General features: G+C 36.8%; 2 protein-coding genes across 8 annotated transcripts in view; one reads left to right on the forward strand and one right to left on the reverse strand.

The window, feature by feature from the left end:
* Nucleotides 1–5,203, forward strand: part of THO1 (nuclear matrix protein-like protein) — a 29,769-nt gene extending 24,566 nt beyond the window's left edge. For 3 of the 4 annotated variants that reach the window (XM_008799703.6, XM_088724295.1, XM_088724296.1), the window contains 5 exons: nucleotides 3,009–3,080; nucleotides 3,281–3,331; nucleotides 3,599–3,658; nucleotides 3,765–3,914; nucleotides 4,357–5,203. In XM_008799703.6, the coding sequence (XP_008797925.2) occupies nucleotides 3,009–3,080; nucleotides 3,281–3,331; nucleotides 3,599–3,658; nucleotides 3,765–3,914; nucleotides 4,357–4,650 (627 nt within the window). In that variant the 3' untranslated portion in view covers nucleotides 4,651–5,203. The remainder of the gene's footprint in view (nucleotides 1–3,008; nucleotides 3,081–3,280; nucleotides 3,332–3,598; nucleotides 3,659–3,764; nucleotides 3,915–4,356) is intronic. The other variant, XM_088724294.1, reaches the window with a different exon arrangement.
* Nucleotides 5,204–6,529: 1,326 nt separating this feature from the next.
* LOC103712980 (DNA repair metallo-beta-lactamase family protein) lies at nucleotides 6,530–27,960 on the reverse strand. 4 transcript variants are annotated; one of them, XR_015988408.1, is made up of 5 exons: nucleotides 27,490–27,915; nucleotides 27,013–27,221; nucleotides 24,887–24,994; nucleotides 7,113–7,307; nucleotides 6,530–6,662 (listed from the first exon to the last, which is right to left on the reverse strand). XR_015988408.1 is itself a non-coding variant. In XM_088724297.1 (4 exons), exons 1-4 carry the CDS (start codon nucleotides 27,779–27,781, stop codon nucleotides 7,185–7,187), a joined length of 732 nt encoding a protein of 243 aa, XP_088580423.1. In that variant the 5' UTR covers nucleotides 27,782–27,915; the 3' UTR covers nucleotides 7,042–7,184. The 4 variants fall into 4 exon arrangements, 2 of the variants coding, with proteins under 2 accessions (XP_088580423.1, XP_008797927.2); XR_005512040.2 differs by lacking the exon at nucleotides 6,530–6,662 and adding an exon at nucleotides 23,757–24,555 and having other exon boundaries at nucleotides 7,173–7,307; XM_088724297.1 differs by lacking the exon at nucleotides 6,530–6,662 and having other exon boundaries at nucleotides 7,042–7,307.
* Between the last annotated feature and the right edge of the window lie 17 nt (nucleotides 27,961–27,977).

Here is a 27,977-nt window from a genome sequence, read left to right on the forward strand (position 1 = left end):
TAAGGACCAATGGAGAACATTCTATGACTCTTTGATCTAATATCAACCCTTTTAAATGGTGCTGATTCATTTCAAAGAAAATGCTGGATGAGAAGCGCTACTGAAGCTTAGAAGGCCTTTAAAGGTGACGGAGTTATTTATTTCACAATTTAGAAGCTTCTTGTTTATGTCCTATAATGCTCTGATAGTTAAGAAAGAATCTATATGTTGGGATATTTGTTAAGGGGTCGGATATTCAAAATATTAGAGTACAATGAGCTTCAAATCTAATTATCTTGAAGTATTAAATTGTGTGATCCTAAAGAAGAAAACTCAGGCATGGTTAGAACTACTCTATGGCAGAGAATTTTTGTTTTCCAGTTTTCCCTCCTAGTCTTCAACTTAGATTTCTCTAGTGAATAAAATATATTACTCGGCAATAAATATGTGGTGCTTCCATTAGAAAGTAGTTCATCTTATATTTGAAAGCATATATGATAGGTTGCTAGCTAGTCAATGCACGTAAACCATCTTGGTAGATACGTTCAGTAGGGAAAGATTAGGATATGTATGGGGATTGTTGAATATGATGTGGAGTAAGTATTAAAGTCCTGGTCCCATTTTGGTCCTAGGTTAATATGGCATCAGGATGGGTAGGGATGAACTGAAAGAGCATTAACAATGAGAAGAACCTGAACCGAGAAAATGAAAGAATGTCTCAAAACAAGGCTGTCCCAAGATTTGGGACACGACCATCCTGGTTGATACCGACCAGGAGGTCGAGATGTCCTGAGTACTGTTCTCTTGTTGAAATAGTATGCTTATGTCAAGACGCACTGGGACGTGAATCCTTACCGTGAGAGTAGATATATGGACATTTGAATGTATACAAGGAAAGTTGATTTCTAAGTTATAGTATTAGATGTGGGATTATGAAGAAATTGGAAAAAGTACTTCTAAACCAACTTGACACTTATGATAACTGAATCTATAAGGCAACCTAGGGAAAGAATGAATTATGATTTCAAGTGCTGACACATGTTGGTCCATGTCTGCTTTTCGATCCTTTTCAATATATTTTTGGTTTTGGCATGGACAACATGATGAAGTTAGGGTTCTGGTTCTTGTAGCATAATTTATATCATGACAATTCAAGCTCTTATCCAATTACTTGGTGCTCCAATGGAGCATAGTGGAATACCAACTATCAGATGATCCAACTTTGTTTGTTTATTGTGTTTGTATTTGTTTAATATTCGATTACTCATGGTCCTTAGGTTACTTTGCCCTTGAGTAACTTGGATTATTTGGCTGTAAAGCCTCAAGTTAGTTGGGTCCCATGTTACTTGATTTTCTAATGTATTTAGTTACCTGCTCCTTAAGTTGGGGTTGGCTATATTTACATTGGGAAAGATAGACTTGAGTTGTATTGTGATTTGAACTTAGTATTGACTATTGAGTAAAAGTTGGTTATCTTCCTCATCTCCTCTCCTGCCTTCATTTGCTCTCTCCCATCTCTATTTTTTGTGTCTCTTCTTCCCTTTCTTCATCTAATCCTCTCTTTTGGTCCGCTGAAATCTGAACTATATCCTGAAATTATATTGTAGGTCAATAACAACCCTTATACTCTAATCCTAAAACCCTTATAAAGCTGGGGAACCTAAACATCTTCCCTCTTTCCATCAATACACAAAATTGTTCATTTATGACCTGTGTTCTCCGATAGGACAGCAAGCACGAAAAGGGAGAAAAACTCTTTCACTTCCTAATTTGTTAGGTCCATCAGCGCACGAGCAAGCCATCCCCAACTGATATTGCATCATCACACGTGATTCAGCACAAGGAACAACACATGTTGTCATATGCATTGGCTGGCGTACCGTTCCAGTGGGACTTATTGTCTTTTCAACAAATATTCAAACAGATGTAGAGTAATTGCTGCTTATGAAAGGGTATGCCAGCCATTCATGTCGAAAAGATAGAGCAGGACATTCTTCATGTCTTTTGTTAGTCTCATGTAAGAGAGAGAGATCTTATGAAAGGGTTTGGACCTTGTAGAAGAGGTTATTGACTAATGAAAGAGACTAATGAGGGAAACTTTCACGGTAGGGGAACATTCATACTAATTGCAGGATGTCACTTTCCATGTAATTTGGACAGATATTTTGACTGAAGAAAAAACAACTGTTCCCTAGTTTATTTGAAAGTTCTGCTTAACGAATTGAGAACCAGTTAATGAGAGGTCATTTGCCGGATGACTTCTGTTGGCTTAAGAGGGAAAGGCATTCAATGAAGCAGTGAGGATCACCTGAAGCAGTGCCTGACTTCTTGGAAGGTTGAAGCCTTGAAGGTATTGATCATTTGTCATTAAATTGACATCAGGGAAAGTCACTCGATAGGTGAAAATAGGGAGGCCCTGTTTGGTTGTGGGGAAAAAAATGAGGGGTCCTATTCTTGGGTACCCCTCCAAGATTCCTTTATTCACTGAGTAACTCAAGATTATGTTTGGTTACTGCAGGTGCTGTTCCTTGTGTAATGATAGCCAGAATAGTCCAAAATGTTGTTTGGTTGCAGGACTGGAATAAAGGAAATAAGAGAATAAAGTAGAAGAGGCAGAATAGAAAACGGCTGATTGGTAGAGCAATAAGTAAAGAGGAGGGGATAAAGTGAATTGTCTCCTGGTGAAAGAATTGTTTACTGAAAAAGGTTATCCATTGATGTTCATTTTGATTTTAATAAGGCAAACTTCTCTTTCATTTTCCAGTAAACTTGCATGAAATATTGCATTTTGTAAATAAGAAATAATTATATTTATGGACCATTGGATGCTAGTCTCACCTTGGCTTGAGTAAGATCCTGGCTCAGCCACTGATTTTCTGTAATTTAGTTGTTGTACTTTCATCTATTTTTGTCTGTTGTTCATGTAGTACATTGCTTCTCTTGATAGGGCTTGCTAATCACTAAGGTGTGACCTTACAAGTATGTGATCCTTTTACAGTACTCTTATCTAATTTTCATGGCAAACGCAGAATGCTCTGACAGATCCTCAGCGTGTTCATATGCCTTCAGTCGCCAAGTACTGGAAACCCCTTGCAGATGACGTAAGTACCTCAGCAACGTCTTTTTGGAAGATACTGATATGATTAGTGTTTATGGATTAGTTCATTTACTTTCGCTTCCTTGTAAACAATTATTCATGAACTAAATTAAGAGGCACATAAATGTCTCTTGTTTTGAGTTGTTCTTTCTTTAGTTGTCTTTGCATAATTTAATCAAGTTTTACCCTGCTTCAATACTGCAGATGGATGATTCTGCTGGAATTGAAGCCGAATTTCATCATAAAAATAATCGTGTAAGTTTTGCTTGGGAGCTTGCTTAGGGACCACTAGCAGAATTGACACGGGGATATTACTATGTGATGCTTATTTATCCTTCTACATTTTAATGGTGGATTAATAATGGATTAATTCTAATGAATCAATTCATTAGTTAGATTGAACAGTATTTATTTTAATTCCTCAAAGGAAAATCTTAGTATGCTTTTGGATGTGGTATCCATGACTTGCAAAGGAAGACCTTCAATAAATCATCATTTTTTTTTGTTGCTTTTAATGTGCAGGTTTACTGCTGGAAAGGCCTTCGTTTTTCAGCTAGACAAGATCTGGAAGGATTTTCTAGAGTATGTCTCTCTCTTTTTTGTGGTGGGCTCCAGATTCCTAGTAGGGGGCAACATTAGTTTATTTGTTGCTATCAACTCAAATTGCAAATGCATGTCATTAATGCAGTTCACTGATCATGGAATTGAAGGAGTTGTGCCTCCAGAACTTCTACCTCCAGATGTTCGTTCCAAGTTTCATGCTAAACCTAGTGAGAAGACAAAACGAGCTAAAAAGGAGGAAGTAAAAGTTGCTGCAGCACAGTCTGAAGACAACCAGGTAGTTCAGGGCAAATATCATCCTCTGATTATTCTCTTGATGCTGATATCTTAAATATTTTTCTTCCTATATAGAACAATATGTGCTAAAATTGATTCTGTACTTCAGCAGTTTGCATGATTAAGGTACTGAAGTGGTTTCCTTTCATCTTTATGTAAATTTGGAATGACTCAACTCAGCCTCTGATTTTGTTTAAATTTCCTAGCTTCCTGAGAATTGTACACTTGTGTCTATTTTCATACCTGAAATGCCAAAGCTTCTGGAATAAATAAATTCAGCCTCTGATTTGTTCTTGTATTTTGAGCATGCTACTCATTTATCCACTTTATACTTGGAGATGCTGAAGGAAATGTATATTGTTTTATCACTTCAGTGATATTGTTTTGTTGGAGGAAATTGTAGTATTATTTACGTTTCTTGTTTTCTTGTTGTGTCTGGCAAGGTTGCAATGCCAGTAGCGGAGACTGATGGTGGCGGTAATGGGACTGAGCTAGAAGATGGGGTGGCTCCTATGGATTCTGACGCTGCAGCTGTAGAAGAAAGTCAGAAGCAGAGTCCTGAGATGGACTCTGGCCATGAGGCTGGGCAGTCTGAAGCTGAAACAGAAGCTGAAGCTGAAAACAGAAGTGATATCAAAGTGGAGGCTGTAACTGGGGCGGTGAGAGAAGTAGATCCAGATACAGATCCCAATCCACTGAGCAAAGATTCACATGGTGGGGATAGAGAAAACCCGTAACTCACTGCTTTCAATGCAAAACCAAAATCATCATTGGCATCTTTAGGAAAATGGGCGGTGAAGTTGAAAACAAGGCTGCTATGTAGCTCCATTCTGCTGGGAGTCTCTGTCCGAGATATATTATGTTGTGATTTTGGTGCAAAAAGCACTAATATCTCATAGCCAGTGCACTCACTCAAAGCACAAATGGGAAGAACATAAGGTTATGTTTTTTACTAGTAAGTTGAAAGCTAAAGAAAGCAGAGGTTAGTAGGCGTGTTCTTCTTCTCCATTGCTCATTATCAAAACTCGCCTGTAGACCACCACACTTAAAACTGCAACAATACCACCACTCTGAAGACTAACAACAATGTCCGGATTCTCAGAACTGAGGACTATACTGATAAGCCATTTGATGTCAAATCCTACTTGTATAATTTCCTTTTCACCTTTTTCTTCTGTATTTTGGATGCAAGTTGCTTGAATAATCTTCCCCCTCAGCCTATGTGTCGTGTAGACCTTTGTTTGACATTAATGCTTTAGATGAATGCGAAGAAACTGAAGTATTTTTCGATGGTTGCTAAGCAACACAGTTTATCGATCAGGGCACAAGTGCTTGATGTACCAACTTATTTTGGCTAAAAGGCCTGCGCCAGCTTTGTGGAAGCTGTATTGGCTATGATACTGTAGATTATCTTTCATGGTCTAGATGTCTGTGCGAGGTAACTACGCAGACAGCAAGTAACTAGAAGACACCTATATTTGTTGGTGAAGATTACATGGTTTTAGATATTGTTGAAGGATTATTACGAACTGGCTGTTCGACCCTCTTTACAAACTATAGTTGCTACAACAGAGAGTAGTTGCAAGAAATAATAAACATGGTTGGGGAAAAAAAAAGAAAAATTCTCATAGCTGATAAGAAGAAAGAGCATGCGTAAACTTTCTTAAGATGCACAGAAATTATAGTTGCTACGAGAGAGAGAGAGAGAGAGAGAGAGAGAGAGAGAGAGCAGGCACGAAGCATCAATGGGAACTGGGAAGCAAAAATTCTTGTTATTGGGGGATCAAGCAACCGAAGCTTGAGTTTTTGTAGTCGAACTGAACTTAGCCAGTTTGTTTAATTTTTTACCCATAGTTGAGCTGCTCAGAAACAGCTTGTTCAATTGATCTAGCAAGAACTCTCTTTCAAGGGTTTCATTTATTCACTAAGATAATTATTTCAGCTGTTTCTTAATTGAATAGTTAAAATATATTTTATTATATATAAATCACTTTAAGTTATAATAACTAAAGATAAAAATATTTTACATTTAAAATAATTAAAGTAATATATTAATATATATAAATTATGTATCTTGGACTGTTTGCTAATCGGCCAAGCAGAACTTTGAGCTAAATTTCAAGTTGAATGAGCTAGCTCATGAACAGCTTGCTTGACGGTACTAGATGGTTCAAGTTGGAGACTGCTTCAGCTTACTTGGAAGTTTGTTGCACGAAAATGCAGTGAATAAATTTCAGTGATTCTGATGGATGAGAGTGAAAACTATGAATTCGATGAATGTACCTCCATGATCTGTTAGGTGACACCAAGCAACATTCAATGACTTCTAATAGCAACGACTTGGATCACTTCAGATTGATCGCAAATTCGTAACTACCAATAGCTGGGAGTAAGATTGTGCTTACCTAATCAGTCCATATGAACCATTAGAAGACCAGGACAAGTCCATCCAAACAGTAACTGTAGTTAGTTTTAACACCAAGTCCAAATGAACAAAAAGTAAAATCTTTTAATTGGTTTTTTGCAGTGTGACACAATCATAAGTTTCACGTGCATGATCACATTCCTGTTATTTCAAAAAAAAAAAAATAGCACTATGGAAGTTCCAGGCCTGAACGTTAAGCTGCAGGAGAGATGAAGAAAATAAACCGAGCCATGAGGTTCCTCGGTTCATTACATACCTGAAGGAGGCTCCATTGCTCATGCAGTAACAGCTGCATCGTGATCTGAGCTACGAACTCAGATGTGCCTGTACAGAGTTACACTTTTGTTATTAGAAGGATTGGCATGTGTTTCAGTGCAAGCAGTCATTCAACTATGTTAGACAGAAGCTTAAATATAATAACTAGAATTAAACTCCTTGATGATAATATATGGCAGTCAGATATATCAATTGTCATTGCTAAAAAAAACTGATGTGCTATGCTTGTTGGAAAAATTATATCATCGAGTGAGCGAGCCTTTATAGTAACATTAATGACAACTGCAAAACAATGCTGCCTGGATTTATAAGAGTTTTTGCAACTCGATTGCTGTTTGGCATGTCCTCCTCCATTGCAGAAGAGAAGATGTAACCATTATGATTTTTCAAGACACAACATAAACTGTTGAGGCAAAATGGGCAAGAAACACAGTCTACTGAAAGAAAAGCATATTGTTGGATAAGAATCTTAAGCATGTGAGAGTTCTGTCTCATTACCTAATTTTTTGAATATGACGAGGATCATCAATCAGCAAAACTTTAGAGCTGTTATGTCCGTGCCTAATAACCCTACGAGACCACCATCCCACATTTCCTCCTGTAAAAACATTTCCTTCTCTCAAGTCCCAGGAATGTGACATGAGCATGGGCAACCCTCATAGCAACTAATTCACCTTGGATTTGTAGATCCCACTTCACACAAAAAGTCATACAGAAAAGGGAATCATAACACATTATGGTTTAGTGGCCTGATAACTAATGAATGAAAAGTAAAAATTAAATATCATTATGAGAAATTAGTTATAATGGTAAAGATAATTACATAATAGAAAAAGGATTGCATAAGTTACTTTCTGAATACTAAATCACAAAATTAAGTTTTATAAAGATAAAAAAGCATAGGTGCGACAGCTAAGTGCCAGTGAAAAAGAGAAGTTCATAAGGAACTCCATAAGCACATGATAATCAACTTTTTCTAAATCATCTTACAAGAAAGAATGTATACAAAATCACCTTCTTTTCATACATGTAAAATTCAATCAAGCATTGCGACCTTCTCATGCAGATATAGACAGGTTCTAGGAGCCAATTGGCAATATATCTCATCTGATGATGACAAAAAATTGGTAGCATGCATCTGAGAGTCGATTTTCAAATGATCAAAGAGATGTAGAGTTTGTTTCTAGACAGAAAATGTGGAGTCATGTTTATCTAAGACAGAAATAAAGGTACAAATGCTTACTGATGATAGAACAGAACAAATACATAAAAGAGAAAATCTTTGAAGTCACCTTAACTGCAACTCCATTAGAAGCATCATAACTCCATCGGAAGCATCATAACAATCAGAGGTAAGCTTTATTGTATTTTCTAATCCAAATTCCAGAAACTACTAATGGATGTTATAAACTGCACCATTCAAATTATTTGTCTCAGTTAGGCATGAAGTTGGAAGTGACAGAAAACTTGCATCCTGACTTTATTTTTTTAATGTTAAATTGCATTCTTAAAGTTTATTAAGAAAGGTAAAAGTGTGTCAAGAGTAGCCACTGTTCATATCAATTGAAAGCTCACAACTCAGGATATGAATTAGAAGACAATGAGATTGTTCCTTTAGTTTGTTTATTTATTCCTTGGTAGATTCAACAAACCTGCATTATTCAGGAGACAACATCATCTTTTGGCTAATTGTATCTAAATATGACCAATGGGAGTAGTCTGACCAATGGAAACCTATCCTCTCATAGAGGGGAGGAAGCTTTCTTATGGTTGATGAAGCTTGTAGGAAGAATTCAGATATCACTCATAGGATGCTCAACTCCCCTATTCTGATAAAGGCAAGATCCAATCCTAGGCATGTACTACGACTACTAGCAGACTTTACCAACAATCTAGTTAGCATATTTGGATACAACAAACTAGCAATACCCAGCTCAACAAAAGAAGAATTAAAATATTGAAAAGTAAACCTAACAAGAACAAAAAAATGCGAATACCTCTGCTCTTTATTCTTCCAACAATGAGGTTACTACTGGTAGCATGTTAAAGAGGTTACACCAATATTGAGCTTTGTCTCAGCAATAGATATTCATAATAGACCAATATTCACCAGGGCCAAAGGTTCAAAGTCACCAATAGAAATGGAAGTAGAACAACCAAAGAGGTATTCTAAAATACATTGCTTTTTCATTTTTCATTTTTTTAGAAAAAATAACCTCAAACTCAATGCATTAGATTCAAAAACCTATTAACGAATCTTGTTGAATTAATTCCATTAAGTCTTTTAGAAAACCTTAATTCCACATCATAACCTTTCTTTATGCTAAGATTTCGTACCCTAACTTCAAGAAAGCCCCTATCTCCATACAAAACCACCTTGTTTTCATACATATAAATCCAATGGGCATAATTACAAAAACGTTTTTTGTTGATTTTGTATATATTCTTTGTTGTGTTGACAAGATCATTCCTCTATTTAGATTATTTATTCCATGGTGGATGCAACATCTTTGGGCTGATTGTATCAAACAATGTATAATAGGAGTAGTTCGATCAATGGAAAACTTTTCTCCTATTGAAGGAGGTTTTCTTCTTCTTCTTTTTTTTGCTAAGGTGGGTGGATCATACCTGACGAGTATGGATACACCCAATAAAATCGAAAAACAAAATACCTCGGAAGTTTTCTTTTGGTTGATGAAGCTTGTAGGCATATTTGGGATACAAATTGGGGATAACCCTCCTTGTAGGATGCCCCTAAATTCCTTACTCTGATGAAGGCAAGATTCAATCCTAGGTGAAAGAGTAGATGCTCTACAAGCCAATCGCAATATGTATTGCGAAGGATTTTTCTTTTGATTTGTCCAAATCATGTACATGACATTTAAATATGAATAAAGGCGTTATGTTTTATCATATGCTGTTGATTATATTTATGATAAACTCCTTAGATTAGGGCAATGTTTTTAAGACTATGATGAGATCATACTAGTGAGACTTAAAATCCTAAAATCCTAATCTTAAATATTCCCAGTCATTGGTACATTGAGTCGGGGATCAATAATTACCGGAAAGACTGGCATGTCTTATGTATGCTCGATGCAGAGGATGATTGATCTCACAATCATTTGTGTGGAGACACTAATACAAAGATATGGGTGCTCATTAGAAGAATGAGTTCACTGAATTGACCTACAAAGAGAAATCCTATGAAGTCTTACTTACATGTCAAAAGATGATTCTCTTAGTGGGAGTTGTGCAACTGATCCTTTGACCTGAGATCACCATGGTATCTTGTGCACATGAACCTATGTTTTGGTTTACACTCATTCATGACAATAAGTTATGTACGAGGTCTTCTGGATATGGTGGATTGTGTACGAAGATTATGAGTAGGTCAACAAGGAATTAATCACTTCTAGTAAGAGAAGATAACATCCTATTTATTCTAATCATATGATAATTCAGGAAGCCTTTGATCAAAGCAGAATGAAAATTAGAAAGAGTTTCTAATGTTTCATTATTTGAATTATCATTAAAAGATTGAGAAAAATATGAATATGAAATTGAGTTTGACATATATTCATACTCATATACATATTTGGGATGCAGTTTGATTAAAGGATTGAATTGCATGGTAACTTGCCACTGAAGGGTATTTTTGGTATTTCTACCAAATTCCATATTTTCCGGGTAGACATGACACGTTGCTAGACGTCAATCTTGTCTTATAGGTTTGATCGAATTAAAGAGTTTAATTCGATCACCAATTAGAAAGATTCTAATTGTTAAGTTCGGGTTCGCGCAGTTTGGACTTAAATCGATTAGAAGAGTTCTAATCAAGTTGGGTCAACTCGCACTCACACCTATTGCTGGCTAAGTATGGAACCCAATGGGTCACACACAAGGAAACTTATCAAGGGTCTAATTGGATTAGATCATGTTTGCAAGATAAACATCCTAGCAGGTGTTGCAAACCTTAGCTCCTGATTCGAATTGGATTCGAATCTGATTCGAATTGGATTCGAATCTGATTCTTAATTGATCTAATTTGATTAGATCATATTCTAATATGGATTAGCCAAGAGTTGGCACCTAATTGGCTTGGTTTGAGTCTAATTGGATTACATTTAATAAATCATTCAATCTAGACCGTTAGATCTTGATCTACCGTTGGATGAAGACATAATGGAGAGTTGGTTTAACCCAATTGGATTGGGTTAGAGGATGGCTACCATAATTGACCATTGGATCTTAATCCCACCATTGGATGAAGACATAATGGGTCAAGTGAATGGCGCCTTGCATTGGAGCCCTTGGATCATCATCATGAAAGATCAAGAGGTGAGGCATGATGGACATGTGATTAGCATGTGATGTTGACTTGGTCAAAATATGGCACCACATGAAAGGACATATCATTTGATACACCTCCTCACTTGATCTGCACCTCCTCTTATTTGATATGGCCCTTTAGATGGTGCCCTTTCATGAGAGGATGTGTGGATGGGATGCATCCCTTGGAGATGCATCCCTACACCTATTATAAATAGGTTAGCACTCCATGGGTTTCATCATTCCAATTCCACCCCACTCCTCTCTTCTTTCTTTCTTACATTAGTTTCTTTCTTTCTAGCATTGCTTCTAGTGTGTCCTAAGCCAAGACAAGGTGGTCTTCTTTAGGACAAAAGGATTAGAAGTGATTTTAGAAGGCTAAAGAAAAATAGAAAGGAAGGAAAGCAAGCCATTAGAGTTCTTTAGAAGAATTCTGCATTAAGGATCAAAAGTCTTTGGAGCTAAAGTCTTGATCAAGTTTTCGTGTGGATCACCATTGGAGGGTGGACACTTGGACGCCTCGTGGAGATTGTACACTTTGGATTAGCGTTTGAGGTATTTTACTAATTCTGCATTTATTTTATATCATTTGATTGTAATCATTAAGGTGATCTAGGCTTAAAAGGGTTTCATGCATAGGGACTTTATTAAGAAATTTTTAAAATCCCTAGCTTCCGCTGCACATTATAACATGCTAAAACCCTACAGTGGTATCAGAGCCATCCTTAATTGGTTGAATCAAATAATAATGCATGATGTATGATTATTAATTTACTATGAGATAGTAATGTCATATGCTTAATGAAATGCTGAAATATATGATTCATATATGATATGTTATGTAATAAAATATCATGATATGAAATTTTCCATATGAAAATATGTTGAAGCATATTAATTAATTGCTTATGATTTATACATGCTATGAGATAGCCATGATGCATAATAGTTTATTTTAGACATGTTAAATATATGTTACAATTAAAGAATGTGCTAGAGACTAGTAAGCCCTCAATAAAAATTATATTAAGTCATAGTGTTGAAAAACTTTGAGCTAACCCATTCTAGGACAATTAATCTAATTGGTGTCTAAGGAAAGCACTAAAGGTGGTTACTTAATTAGGACCTTACTCTCTGAGTAAGGGGAGCCTCCCACCTGCTTACCTGGCCAATTGTTTGATTGCCTATTATGGATAAGCTTAATATTGATATAACACTATTGATAGCCTTCCTTCATGCCTCGATATTATTATGTCAAGATCCATGCTAGTTTGTTGTGTTAACACAAGACTTGCAATGGGAACTGATGTTATACTGTCTTGGTGCATTAAGATGCTTATGGCATATTTTAATATATTGTCTTGTTGTGCAACCACAAGGGCAATATTATTCGAATATGACTATATGGAAATGAAGGGTTTGACTTAACTAAAATATTATTGTTTGTTGTGCTAACACAAGGCAATAAGTATTTTAAGAGGACAAGATAAAGTTGAGAATTGCATGAGATGCAATTGGAAAGAGTTTCCTACCTTTGAACTCATAAGAGTTTGTTGTGTAAACACAAGGCTTTTTATGATGAATTAGGATCTCAATCCTACTAAGAAAAATTATATTTTCACGTTTATCATAGGAGAGGGCTATGATATTCGATAAAAATAGTAGGAGACAAATTAGATTAAAGTCCTTATCTAGTTGCAAACATATCATCATGATTGGTTTGCTTATATTAGTTTTGTTCTTGCATATGTAGAATTATTAAATGGCTTCTTCACTTTCACTAAGAGGCATCTTAGATGCCAACAAGTTGACCGGACCAAACTATGTGGACTGGTTGAGGAATTTAAAGATAGTACTCACTCAGGAGAAAATTTCCTATATACTTGAAACCCCTGATCTTGGAGATCTAGGGGATGATGCTACAGAAGAGGAGGTTGCCACACATAAGATGTGGAAAAATGACAGTGTGACTGTCAAATGTATCATACTTGCCTCTATGAGCAATGAATTACAGAGGCAACATGAAGGCATGGACACTCAATCCATACTTCTCAATTTAAAAGAGTTGTATGGAGAACAAAGCAGGACTGCTAGGTATGAGATATCTAAGCAATTGTTCCGTGCTAGAATGAATGAAGGAACTCCAGTGCAAAACCATGTTCTTATGGTTATAGACTTGATCACCAGATTAAGTCAATTAGGTTTTGCTATGGATAGTGAGCTCAGTCAGGATTTGATCCTGCAATCACTGCCTGATTCATTTTCTCAGTTTGTTGTGAACTTTCACATGAACAAGCTGAACACCTCCCTGCCCGAGCTGTTAAATATGCTCAAAACAGCTGAAGGGCATATTAAGAAGGATAAAGGTCCACTCCTTCTTATAAATAGCACCTCTATGAGGAAATCGGAAAATAAGGGTTCTAAGAAACGATTGAACCCCAAGAGTAGCATCAAAAAGAAAAAAGGAAAGAAAAACTCCGGATCAAGTACCTGTTTTCATTGCGGCAAAGCTGGCCACTGGAAAAGGAATTGCAAGAGTTTTCTTGCAAGTATGAAGACCGATGCAAGAGTTGCATCAAAAGGTATGTTTATGTTACATGCCAACTTGTCATTAAGTTCTTCAAATTCAAATTCATGGGTATTGGATACCGGCTGTGGTTTTCACATTTGCAAATCTTTGCATGGACTACAGAAAATTAAAATTTTGAAGAAAGGTGACTTCGAGCTGTATGGCGCTGGAGGAGAGTCCATCCAGGCTGAAGCTGTTGGAACCTACAACTTGGAATTGCCTTCGGGAAAGCTCCTACAATTAGAAGATTGTTATTATATGCCCAAAATTATTAGAAATGTAATTTCCATTCCTTTGTTGTTAAAGAAAGGTTTTGAAATTAATGGAAAGGGCAATGGTTGCTCTATTTATTTTTCTAATAAGCATCTTTGCAATGGCATTATGGAAAATGGTCTTCTAGTTTTATTACTTAATGACAATGTCTTTCATATTAATAAAAGCAATAAAAGAAAGAGAGAGGAAGTGAATAATACCCTCCTTTGGCATTGCCGACTTGGTCACATAAGTGAATCAAGAATCAACAAGTTATACAAAGAAGAGTTCTTTGATCCTTATGATTATGAATCATTAGGAACTTGTGAATCTTGTCTTATGGGAAAAATGACCAAGTCTCCATTCACTGGACATGGAGAAAGGGCAAGTGAGTTATTAGGACTTATACATACAGATGTATGTGGTCCTATGACAACTCCAGCTAGAGGTGGATACTCTTACTTCATCACATTCACTGATGATTTATCAAGGTTCGGATTTGTGTATCTTATGAAACATAAATACGAAGCCTTTGATAAGTTTAAAGAGTATCAAAGTATGGTTGAAAAACAAACCGGAAAGTGTATTAAAATCCTTCGATCTGATCGAGGAGGTGAATACCTTTCTAGTGAATTTTTAAATCATCTTAAAGAAAAGGGCATTCTCTCTGAATGGACACCTCCGTATACGCCACAACTAAATGGTGTAGCTGAACGGAGGAATCGTACTCTATTAGATATGGTAAGGTCCATGATGTGCTTTACAGATCTTCCTATTTCCTTCTGGGGTTATGCCTTAGAAACTGCTACATATGTGCTAAACAGGATACCTTCAAAATCTGTATCTAGTACTCCATATGAGATATGGAGAGGTAGAAAGCCCAATCTTAAATATTTTAAAATATGGGGCTGCCAAGCATATGTCAAAAGAAATTTTGGACATAAGCTAAGTGCTAGATCAGATAAATGTACATTTATAGGTTATTCCAAAGAAAGTATTGGATATCTCTTCTATCACCCTACTGAACAAAAGGTATTTGTTAGTAGGCATGCCACTTTCTTAGAAAAAGAGTTTATCTTAGAAAAGGGCAGTGAAAGAAGAATTGAACTTAATGAAGTTCAAGACCTACAAATAGAAACACAAGAAATTCTTCAACCAGATGTACCCATTGATGAAGTACAACCACAACACACATCTCCTCTCCAAAGGTCAGATAGAGTGCGAAATGCACCTAAGAGGTATGGGTTTATTATTGAGAATGATGAAGCCCACATCGTCGAAAATGATGATCCTCTGACCTATTCGGAAGCTATCATGAGTAATGACTCTAACAAATGGTTAGAAGCTATGAAATCCGAAATAGACTCTATGTATACCAACCAAGTATGGACTTTGGTTGATGCACCAGAAGGTGTAAACCCTATAGGTTGCAAATGGGTCTATAAGAAGAAGATTGGAGCAGATGGCCAAGTAGAAACCTACAAGGCTAGATTGGTGGCAAAAGGTTTCAGGCAAAAGCAAGGAATTGACTATGATGAAACTTTTTCACCAGTTGCCATGCTTAAATCTATTCGGATTTTGCTTGCAATAGCTGCATACTATGATTATGAAATCTGGCAGATGGACGTCAAAACCGCCTTCCTTAATGGTTATCTTGAGGAAGAAGTTTACATGACACAGCCAGAAGGATTTGTCTCAAGTAAGAGAGCAAATCAAGTATGCAAGCTTAAGAGATCCATTTATGGATTAAAGCAAGCATCGAGGAGTTGGAACATCCGTTTTGATACAACAGTCAAAGAGTTTGGTTTTATCAAAAATGTGGATGAACCATGTGTGTACAAGAAGACTAGTGGGAGTGCCATTGTCTTCTTAATATTGTATGTAGATGACATACTGATCATTGGAAATGATATTCCAATGTTACAATCGGTCAAGACTTGGCTGTCAAAAAGCTTTTCCATGAAAGACTTGGGAGAAGCATCCTATATACTTGGTATAAAGATCTATAGGGATAGATCTAAAAGGATGCTAGGCTTGTCCCAGTCTAGGTACATAGATAATGTGCTGAAAAGATTCAGCATGGAAGAAAGTAAAAGAGGTTATTTGCCTATGAGTCATGGCATACGTCTCTCTAAGAAGATGTCTCCTAAGACATCTGAAGAGAGGAATAGAATGAATTCTATTCCCTATGCTTCGGCAGTAGGATCGATTATGTATGCTATGCTATGTACTAGGCCAGATGTTGCTTATGCCTTAGGCATAACAAGTAGATTTCAGGCTGATCCAGGAGAGGATCATTGGATAGCTGTGAAAAATATTCTTAAGTACTTGAGAAGGACTAAAGATATTTTTCTAGTTTATGGAGGATCTGAGTTGAAACTAGAAGGATTTTCTGATTCTAGTTTTCAATCAGATCCAGATGATAGCAAGTCCACTTCAGGGTATGTCTTTACCCTAAATGGTGGTGCAGTGAGCTGGAAGAGTTCCAAACAGCAAACTGTAGCTGACTCAACTACTGAGGCAGAATACATTGCTGTAAGTGAAGCCGCTAAGGAAGCTGTCTGGATGAAGAAGTTCATCTCTGAGTTAGGAGTAGTTCCCGAGATTGCTGGACCAGTCCCAGTTTATTGTGATAACACTGGAGCTGTTGCTCAAGCGAAGGAACCAAGGTCTCATCACAAATCCAAGCACATTCTAAGACGCTTCCATCTTGTTCGAGAGATTGTCGAGAGACAAGACATAGTCATTGAACGAGTAGACACCAAGAACAACTTAGCAGACCCGTTCACTAAAGCTCTACCACAACAGCAGTTCGATCGCCACCTCGATTGTATGGGGATAAAATATAAGAGCGATTGGCTTTAGTGCAAGTGGGAGATTGAAAGAGTAGATGCTCTACAAGCCAATCGCAATATGTATTGCGAAGGGTTTTTCTTTTGATTTGTCCAAATCATGTACATGACATTTAAATATGAATAAAGGCGTTATGTTTTATCATATGCTGTTGATTATATTTATGATAAACTCCTTAGATTAGGGCAATGTTTTTAAGACTATGATGAGATCATACTAGTGAGACTTAAAATCCTAAAATCCTAATCTTAAATATTCCCAGTCATTGGTACATTGAGTCGGGGATCAATAATTACCGGAAAGACTGGCATGTCTTATGTATGCTCGATGCAGAGGATGATTGGTCTCACAATCATTTGTGTGGAGACACTAATACAAAGATATGGGTGCTCATTAGAAGAATGAGTTCACTGAATTGACCTACAAAGAGAAATCTTATGAAGTCTTACTTACATGTCAAAAGATGATTCTCTTAGTGGGAGTTGTGCAACTGATCCTTTGACCTGAGATCACCATGGTATCTTGTGCACATGAACCTATGTTTTGGTTTACACTAATTCATGACAATAAGTTATGTACGAGGTCTTCTGGATATGGTGGATTGTGTACGAAGATTATGAGTAGGTCAACAAGGAATTAATCACTTCTAGTAAGAGAAGATAGCATCCTATTTATTCTAATCATATGATAATTCAGGAAGCCTTTGATCAAAGCAGAATGAAAATTAGAAAGAGTTTCTAATGTTTCATTATTTGAATTATCATTAAAAGATTGAGAAAAATATGAATATGAAATTGAGTTTGACATATATTCATACTCATATACATATTTGGGATGCAGTTTGATTAAAGGATTGAATTGCATGGTAACTTGCCACTGAAGGGTATTTTTGGTATTTCTACCAAATTCCATATTTTCCGGGTAGACATGACACGTTGCTAGACGTCAATCTTGTCTTATAGGTTTGATCGAATTAAAGAGTTTAATTCGATCACCAATTAGAAAGATTCTAATTGTTAAGTTCGGGTTCGCGCAGTTTGGACTTAAATCGATTAGAAGAGTTCTAATCAAGTTGGGTCAACTCGCACTCACACCTATTGCTGGCTAAGTATGGAACCCAATGGGTCACACACAAGGAAACTTATCAAGGGTCTAATTGGATTAGATCATGTTTGCAAGATAAACATCCTAGCAGGTGTTGCAAACCTTAGCTCCTGATTCGAATTGGATTCGAATCTGATTCGAATTGGATTCGAATCTGATTCTTAATTGATCTAATTTGATTAGATCATATTCTAATATGGGTTAGCCAAGAGTTGGCACCTAATTGGCTTGGTTTGAGTCTAATTGGATTACATTTAATAAATCATTCAATCTAGACCGTTAGATCTTGATCTACCGTTGGATGAAGACATAATGGAGAGTTGGTTTAACCCAATTGGATTGGGTTAGAGGATGGCTACCATAATTGACCATTGGATCTTAATCCCACCATTGGATGAAGACATAATGGGTCAAGTGAATGGCGCCTTGCATTGGAGCCCTTGGATCATCATCATGAAAGATCAAGAGGTGAGGCATGATGGACATGTGATTAGCATGTGATGTTGACTTGGTCAAAATATGGCACCACATGAAAGGACATATCATTTGATACACCTCCTCACTTGATCTGCACCTCCTCTTATTTGATATGGCCCTTTAGATGATGCCCTTTCATGAGAGGATGTGTGGATGGGATGCATCCCTTGGAGATGCATCCCTACACCTATTATAAATAGGTTAGCACTCCATGGGTTTCATCATTCCAATTCCACCCCACTCCTCTCTTCTTTCTTTCTTACATTAGTTTCTTTCTTTCTAGCATTGCTTCTAGTGTGTCCTAAGCCAAGACAAGGTGGTCTTCTTTAGGACAAAAGGATTAGAAGTGATTTTAGAAGGCTAAAGGAAAATAGAAAGGAAGGAAAGCAAGCCATTAGAGTTCTTTAGAAGAATTCTGCATTAAGGATCAAAAGTCTTTGGAGCTAAAGTCTTGATCAAGTTTTCGTGTGGATCACCATTGGAGGGTGGACACTTGGACGCCTCGTGGAGATTGTACACTTTGGATTAGCGTTTGAGGTATTTTACTAATTCTGCATTTATTTTATATCATTTGATTGTAATCATTAAGGTGATCTAGGCTTAAAAGGGTTTCATGCATAGGGACTTTATTAAGAAATTTTTAAAATCCCTAGCTTCCGCTGCACATTATAACATGCTAAAACCCTACACTAGGCCTATACTACAACTATCAGTGGACTTCACCGACAATCTAGTTACAATCTTTGGATAGAACAAACTAGCAATGTCCAGCTCAATCAAAGAAGAATTAAAAAAATAAAAAGTAAAGCTAATAAGAACAAGAAACTGCTACTTCTCAGTTCTTTACCGAGCCAATGATGAGATTACAACTAATATGATTTAAAGTTGTACCAATATTGGTTTTCATCACACTAAACCAATATCTACCAATGGGTCAAAGGTTCGAAGTCAACAACAAAAATGGAAGTAGAACAACTGAAGCGATATTCTAAAACCTCACTTTTTATTTTCTATTTTTGAAAAATAATAATCTCGAACTCATTACGGTGGAATCAAAACCTATTAAGGAGTCTTTTTGAATTAATTACATCAAGTTTTATGGAAACCTTAATTCCATACCACAAACTTTTTTATGGTAAACTTCCATATCACAACTTCAAGTGGGGCGCTATCCTGAACCCTCCTCCACCTTCCTCCCCCTTCCCCGAAAAACCCAAGAAAAAAAAGCCCCTCCATGCTTTGAAAGCCATTTTATTGACTAGTTGGCTTCCTGATACTTATGACTGACTTATGAACAAAAATCTCTTGTAATATTCTTTTAGAATTCATGGTAGAAGCTTGCATCTCCAATTATAAGACCAAAGCACTAGATATTCATGATATTGCACTAGTGAAAGCCAATTCCAACCAAAGTTCAATTGTATGGTTGATCGAAACTCAAAGGATGAGGTTTTCTGAAATCCTTAGTTTTGTTATTTTTATTTTGGTAGATATAACTTTGGGCTCATTGCCTCTTGGAATCAAAACCTATTAAGGAATATTGATGAATTAATCCTACTAGGTATTTAGAAAACCTTAGTTCCATACAATAACTTCAGAAAAACCCCCATCCTATACAAATCACCTTGTTTTCATGCATGTATAATTCAATCAAACATAATTACAAGTCATCTTTTGTTGATTTTCTAAATATTCTTTTGCTGCGTTGCAAAACTACAAGATTGTTTCTTTATTTTAATTACTTATTCCATAGTGGATGCAACAAACTCACGTTATTCAATGGACAATATCATCTTTTGGCCAGTTGTATTTATAATTGTTTAATGGGTGTAATTGGATCAATGGAAAGCTATTCTCCTATACAGGGATGGGAGCTTTCTTGTTGGTTGATGAAGCTTGTAGGCAAATTTGGGAAACGAATTAAGGATAGCCCTCCATGTAGGGATGTTCGTAAGTTCCCTTTTCTGATAAAGGCAAGATTCAATCCTATGCTTGTACTACAAATACAACAGACTTTACCAACAATCAAGTTAGCATCTTTGGATAAAAGAAACTAGTGACACCCAGCTCAACCAAAGAAGAATCAAAAATTGAAAAGTAAAGCTAATAAGGACAAGAAATTGCTACTTCTCAGTTCTATTGTGCCAACAATGAGATTAGTGTAAGTAGCATGTTTTAAGGAAGTTATGTTGATTTCGGGCTTTGTCTTAGCAGGTCGGTATTCATGATAAACCAATGTCTACAGATGGGTGAAGGATTTGAAGCACCAACAGAAGCAGAAATAGAACTAAAAGGGTATTCTAAAATACCTCTTTTTTTATTTTTTGGTAAACAAAGCCTCAGTCTCACTGCATCGAAATGAAGACTTGTAAAGGAATTTTGTTGAATTAATTCAACTAAGTCTTTTAGGAAACCCTACTTCCACACTGTAACCTTCTTTTGTAAGATTGCTTACTATAACTTCATGAAAGCCCCTATTCCCAACCCTCCTCCATCCCCACCCTTCCAAAACCTGAAAGAAATGCCCCTACAAAGCTTTGAAAACTAGTTTAGTAGCTAGCTGACTTCTTGATAGATGTGATTGACTTATGAACAAAAACTCCCTTGTAGTATTCTTTTACAATTAATGGTGGAAGCTTGCATCTCCAAAAGTAAAAATTTAAGTAACATCATGAGAAATTAGTTATAAGGTTAAAGAAAGTTATCTAGTGAAACGAAGGATTCCATGCCATGCCATAAGTAAGTTTTATAAAGATGAAAGAGCATGGGTGAGATAGCTAATTGCCAGTGAAAAGAAGAGTTCACAAGGAACTCCATTTTTTCCACATTCATCTTGCAAGAAAGAATATATACAAAATCATCTTGTTTTTTATCAGGCATTATGACATTCCCATGCAAATTTAGTGAGGCTCAAAGAGCCAATGTGCAATAACTCACTTGTATGATGACATGAAAATTGGTAGGATGAATCTGGGAGTAATTTTTTAAATGATCAAAGAGATATCAACTTTTCTGGACAGAAATGTGGAGTCATGTTAGCTGTATACCAACTCATTGTAAGCTTACAGCCCACTTCATGAAATTTTAACATCATGTTTATTCAGACAGACATAAAGGAACAAAGGTTCACAAATGATAGAATAGAACAAATACAAAAACGAGAAAATATTTACCATGACTGTAATTCCGTTAGAAGCATCATAACTCCATCAGAAGCATCATAACAATCAGAATTTGCTTTATTCTAGTTTCTAACCCAAATTCCAGAAACTACTGATGATGCCATAAATTGGCGTTCACCATTTAAATTATTTGAATCAGTTAAGCATCAAGACATAAAGGAACAAAGGTTCACAAATGATAGAATAGAACAAATACAAAAACGAGAAAATATTTACCTTGACTGTAATTCCATTAGAAGCATCATAACTCCATCAGAAGCATCATAACAATCAGAAATTTGCTTTATTCTAGTTTCTAACCCAAATTCCAGAAACTACTGATGATGCCGTAAATTGGCGTTCACCATTTAAATTATTTGTATCAGTTAAGCATCAAGCTGAAAATGACAGATAAAATGCATTGAATTCTACTAATGTTTGCAGTCTTAGAGTTTATTAAGGACAACAAAAAATGCATCAAGGTTTGTTATGGTCATATTAATTGAAAGCTAACAACTCAGCATATATTATTTCCAAATCCTATTTTGAGCACAAAAGTCAATCAATTGGTGGTGAGTCATATATATGCACAGCTCATAGTTAATTTGAACAAAGGACAATAAAGATTGTATGAAGAAAAGAAGAGGGTTGTCTAAAAAGCTATGGTTACTCTAACACAACATTCATAATTCACTTAGTGAAAAGTCATATTCATGTCTCATGTTAGAAAGACAAAAGAAAGTTCCTTTTATGTTCTGTTAGTCACTGAATTTCAAAGATATCTACATAAGTGAACATAATAGAAACCACAGGCTACACCATCAGTGACAGCTCATTCTTATTATTGTTCAAATAATATCATAATTGAATTATCAATAGCTTTTGAACCATTTTCAAATCTTTCGCTGCTTTCCTAGTTAAGTTTCAGTTTTGTAAAAATGGCTGAAGTTTCAAAGTGATAAACTTCATGAATGATTTACCTTAACTTAAAAATCATGGAGTGTCAGCTTTTCTAAGTTCTATTCTATTCCACCCTTTCTTCAAACTGTGTATGTTATATATTACTTTGGTGTCTTTTTGATTTAAATGTCAGTTTCCAGAATTTTTCGAAGTTACAAAATTGTCTTTGCCATTTTAATCCCACATATTAATGAGTTGATTATCTCCAAAAGAATTTGCACTGCTTCATGCCATCACCAATGGAACTTGGTGCTGCTGGTTGCTCATTACCTGATAGCTTCAGCTTTTGGGATCAAGTTTTTAGTTAACACAATCAACATCAAGAACACCACTCCTCACATCTAATTGACTAACACTTTTATTCTTGGTTACTATCATTATTACGTAAATCTAATTGTTTTTTATATCTATTACTTATGGGGAAAAGGTATGCAATTAGATAATTCTTATAATTTTCTTCTTTTTTTGTAGAAGATGTTAGCAAGTCTACTAGTGATGGTTCTTTGTTCGCCTCGCGGTTATACTAAAGACCTGGGATTTAATCCCACCTTCTTTAGGATTGTCTGGGAATAATATTGAGAGAGGGCTACCCATCATGTAGCCATTTAAAATATAGAGAAAAAAATAGCTTAGGTGTGGGTTATGGTATGTAACATGGGTACTTTCTTTCTTTATATTCTTTTTCGAAATTCTGATGCCTTTAAAATTTCTCGGTAAGAAGAGAAGGAACCAATGCCCAACATCTTCTCCCAACCCCTATTTAGGAACTTCAATAGGGGAGGTAGCGCACAGAGATTTTCTTTTTGTTTGGTATGGTTGAGCAGTGATACAGATTTTTTTTTTTTTCCTGCTTTTCCTTTCCTTGAGAATACCATCATTTCAAAGAGGGGAGATGGGGAAAGAGAGAGCGAGATGGAGGGAGGAAGAGGCCGGAGAGGAGAGGAGGAGAGGCAGGGAGGGGGGGGGGAGAGGGAGAGAGAGAGAGAGAGGGAGGGCAGAGGGAGGGAGGGAGGGAGGGAGGGAGAGCCTTCCTATCTTCAGTATATTCCTTCATAAATTCTATAGGAACTTACTAAACACTTGGCTAAGAGCTTTTCCTTTTTCTAAGAATCATATAGCCTCAGAAATGTGCAATATATCAGATAAAATCTGCTGTCACTTAATCGACTTTATTTCATGTTTATGATCAGAAGATGTGGTCCAAACAGATTAGGTACAATTTAGATATCAAAGATGGTGGACAAGGCTACAATTCTGCCAAAAACAGAACAAACTAACATCATAAGCAGACTAAATAGGCTAAAACTACACATGAAACATTAATAAAAGTCAGAGCATGTAAAGAAAAATTCCAAGAGAGGCAATGGAATTATTCTATTTAACAGAAGCTTGGAATCAAACAAGAAATTTTAGGCCTTCTAAATGGGTGCATACCATGATGTATTGCTATTGTTAGCTGGATGTACAGAACAGAGGCTATATCTATTAGCCAATCATCCTCCACTAGAGGCTACATGTTTCATACATTCAGATAAGAGCCAGAAATTCAATCAATTTCCATGATCTTCACACCATGTTTTCCCTTTCGTATTGCAGATAATCTACTCCTGCGCACACGGAAGCTAGCAAACTTGATGCTCCCTTCTTTTCTCTTCTTCAGCTGATTAGGACTTCTGCACCCTGGAAAAGATTGACATTGGTTGACTTCAACATTTTTGGCTTTCTCACATCTGAAGTTTCTGCAAGGTTTATGAAAGAGATGACCAACTCCACAGAGATAGCCAAAGTAGTGACGAGGATCAATGTAATAGAAGGATGAAGAAACAATCCCAGTAACAACTGATGGCTGGATGATCTTCAGAAACTCCTCTATCTCAGTGAAGCATGAATGTTCAGAATATGGAACAGAATAGGCATATTGATGAAGCTTTCTTGGAGGTTGTATCTGATTTGTCTCAATCTGTATCCTACTGGTAGCACTCCCTTTGCCTTCATAGCAATTTTCAAGTGATGTTCCAAAAGTATCATCTACTTTGGGGGGTTTCAACCCCCATGGAAGACCAGAGGGCATAATTCCAATGGTGGGATGTATTGTGTTCAATGCCTCAAGCGTCTCAAAGGTGAGACTGTATCGAGGAACAGCACGCACCCTTGTAAGACGGGTCTTTGTTGTAAAAATGTTATCAAACCCGAGAAGGTGCATGATTTGCAAACGCTCAGGCCAGACCCAAATCTTGAGGAGGGGAAATCGTATAAAATGAAGGTATCAGTTGCTCGCAAGTATAAATGAAAAGTAATGCAAGTCATATGGAATGCAAACTAATAAGCATGGACTGGAAGCAGGTATTTCAATTTCTAATATTCATGTTATTGTTACGAGAAGAAAATGAAAAGGCAGTCATTGTCTTATGAATTTTATGTTATACAGATTGACGAAATTTCGGGTAAAGTAAGAATATCTAACTAGAGGAACTTTGTCAAACCTTCTTGATTACAATGAAGGGAAGCACCAAATTTCATGTAAACAAATGAAACACGCAAGAACATAAAAGGAAGCAGCAAACCTTTGTACTTAGAGCTTGTGATATATGCAGCAACAGGGCTTCCTTCCCAAGTGTGTCAATGCCAATGACAATTTCATGGTTAGGATGCTGAGTAATGATATCGACTACCTGCCAATTTGACATCCCAAACAAACTCTAAATTTTTTATAACTCAAGTTTATTATAAAACAAACCATGATTACTCAAGAAATGAAAAACAAGGTTAAGCATGAAGGGCAAGTGAGCATCACGCAACAATTAACAAAGAAAACAGAAAGAACATGAAGAACTGAACAAAAAGAAGGAGCTTGATGTGATTGGAAAGCCTCTTGTGCCAATGATATTTTCATCCAACTTTTCATCTGTACAAAAACACATCCCTCTTTGCCTCAAGATGCTCTTCCACCACAAGAATCAAATGTACGTGATATTGAGCTTCTCCTACAAGCATCAATGGGCCAAGTAGGGCCCAGGCCTGGATTCAGCCCAGGGTTAAAATGTAAGGCCCAAACCTGGCCTGGCCCCAACATGCCCTGAGGATGCAAGGCCCAAGCTTAACCAAGTCCCTGTAAATCTTTAGGCAGGGATGGGCTCTAGTCAGGCTCTATACATTGTTTACTTGATATGTTAGCCTGTGCCTGATTTTGCTGATCAGGACATCAGCTGCTAACACTCGCCCAGTCCATTAACAGCCCTAGCCTCACTCAGATTGTGTGCATTCATACTGTTTTTTAGTATCGATCGCTAAGGTCAGCATAAAACATATTCTTTCATTTCCAGGTTACTACAGATCGAATGTCAACCATCTCCTATTTAAGAGAAAAGCCAGAGCAGAAGGATAGGGGGAAAAAAGAGTTTCTTCTGACTTAAAAAAAAAAAAAAAAAAAAAGAAGAAGATTGCAATTGAGTGCCCATTGAACTCATTTGGTCGGCAATAAGAGAGGCGTATGAAATGAATAAAAATAGTATTAGAATACAATCCATTTATGGTGACAATAGGGACTCCTCCATTTTAATTAACCATTAATAAGGCTTACCTTACGTCTCTACTTTCTGCACTTGTTACAGAAGCATTAAATGTTAATAAGAAGAACCTCCTTTATGGATGTTACTTGCAAAAAGTATAACACTAGATGATGTCTGTATGAAAGAGGATATGTTAAACTGGAAATAGAGAATCTCAAGAAAATGAAGGTTTAATAGTACATGGAGCGCAGCTTTAGTACGAACATAGTTGGAATTGAGGTTTCAATAAGCCTAAAGAAAGAAAAAAGATTACCCAAACATAGCATTTACACTATCATGATTGCATGATTCAGGTGCGCAAAATGACGAAGAGATAAATAAGTTGTCATTTATCAAATATGTAGGAGTAGGTTAAGGTAGATGATGAAGAGATGTGCCTCTGTGGTAGCTCTTTAGGTGCTGCATACCACTGAAAGAATAGAAAGTCTGAAAGAAATTTATATATGAATAATAATATTCATGGAGAGAAGAGGACTCATGAGCATAAGATGAATGCTATAGTGATCGAATGTTGAGCCGGATCATAGTATCTGGAATCTTCTGCCCAGGGTTCCATACTCGCTTTGGTATATTCTAGAACAATCAAAAAAAAATTATGGAGCTACAAGTGATAGCATGCAACAAGGTTATGAGGAGACATAATAGTGGATAATGCGAGAGATCACAATTGAGATAATATAACAATGTAAAACATAGGCTAGAGATAACGACATTGAGGACAGAGTATTAGTTGAAGAGCGTAAAAAGATGATAGAAAAGCCAAAGAAACTCGAAGGTGATTTTCTTCTTTTAAGGACTCAAACTTGATATAGGAAGAAATGGTAAATTAGAATTCTTAAAATTCATACTTAATTGCTACGATACAGGGCTCGTTTTCAGTTTGTCTTCTTCTAAAAAGAAAATTGTAATTAATGAAATGAAATCGCATTATCAAATAATTCGAGCAGTAAAGGAAGCAAAACAGCTTAGCAGCTTTTTACGTACTAAATATTGATTCATAACAAAATAGACTATGCTGAATCAAGAGAGAATTGATTTTATTACCAATATCACTTAGTTCATACTCTGAGAACCGAGTACAGCACGATGAACATTAAGAAAAAAATAAAGCAAATGCGAACCTGCTGGGTTGCAACTTCACGCGGAGGAAATGAGAATGAAGGATGGCAATAGGTATTGTCCAAGTAAAGATTGCCCACTTTATCTCCTCGGAGAGCATCAAGGAGTGTTTTCTTCGCCAGCTTAGCCCTTTCTGATTTCAGTTCCCACCGAAAGTCTCCCGTGTACAAAACGCATCCAAACTCCCCACGGAACAAATACATCACAGCACCTGCCCAAAACCCAATATTCCAGGGTAATCAACTTTTAGGTGGGGAACCATTTTTACTCCCAAGAAGATTATGAATCGATACGACATGAGGGGGAACCATTTTTACTCCCAAGAAGCTGCTTTACACTCAAAAAAAAAAAAAAATCCGTTCTGCGGTAAATTGTAATCAACACGGATTATGAAGCATTCCTTCAAAAAATCTCAAATTGTTATAAGATCAATAAAGAAACACTGAAAATAAGGAACAGAGAGCCATCGAACAGTGTACCAGGACAGTGGTGAGCATCGATTGGTGTGACGAGGATCTGGACCTCAGATCCATGGGTCGCGGAGGCGAGAGAGAGGGGATGGGTGCGTCCCACCTCCAGAACCCTCAGCAAGGAGAGATCGAAGCCAGGAAATTTGGAGGGAAAGAGCCGGGCGGATATGGGGGAGCAGAAGAGGGGACCGCGAGACCACCGGGGGGAGAGGCCCACGGTGTGGTCGGCATGGAGGTGGGTGAGGAAGTAGGCCTGGTTCTTCTCGCTCCACCGATCGATCGAGATCAAACCCTTCTCCATTTCTCTTTCTCTCTCTCTCTCTCTCTGTCTCTATCTTCTCTTCTTGCCCTAGACTGGAGCTGCGACGTCGGCGGGAACGGCGGGGAAGAGAGGGATTTTCAAATTGAATTAACCCCGACTTTGGAGCCGCTGGAGGGTTGACTGCCGAAGGGGGCGGGTCAGCGGGAATCTAAATCAGTGGGGTTTTTTTATTTTT

This window comes from Phoenix dactylifera, chromosome 6 (genome assembly GCF_051530095.1).
Source record: "Phoenix dactylifera cultivar Ajwa chromosome 6, Ajwa_hap1_PhDact_Kaust_v1.1, whole genome shotgun sequence".
Taxonomy (NCBI): Eukaryota; Viridiplantae; Streptophyta; class Magnoliopsida; order Arecales; family Arecaceae; genus Phoenix; species Phoenix dactylifera.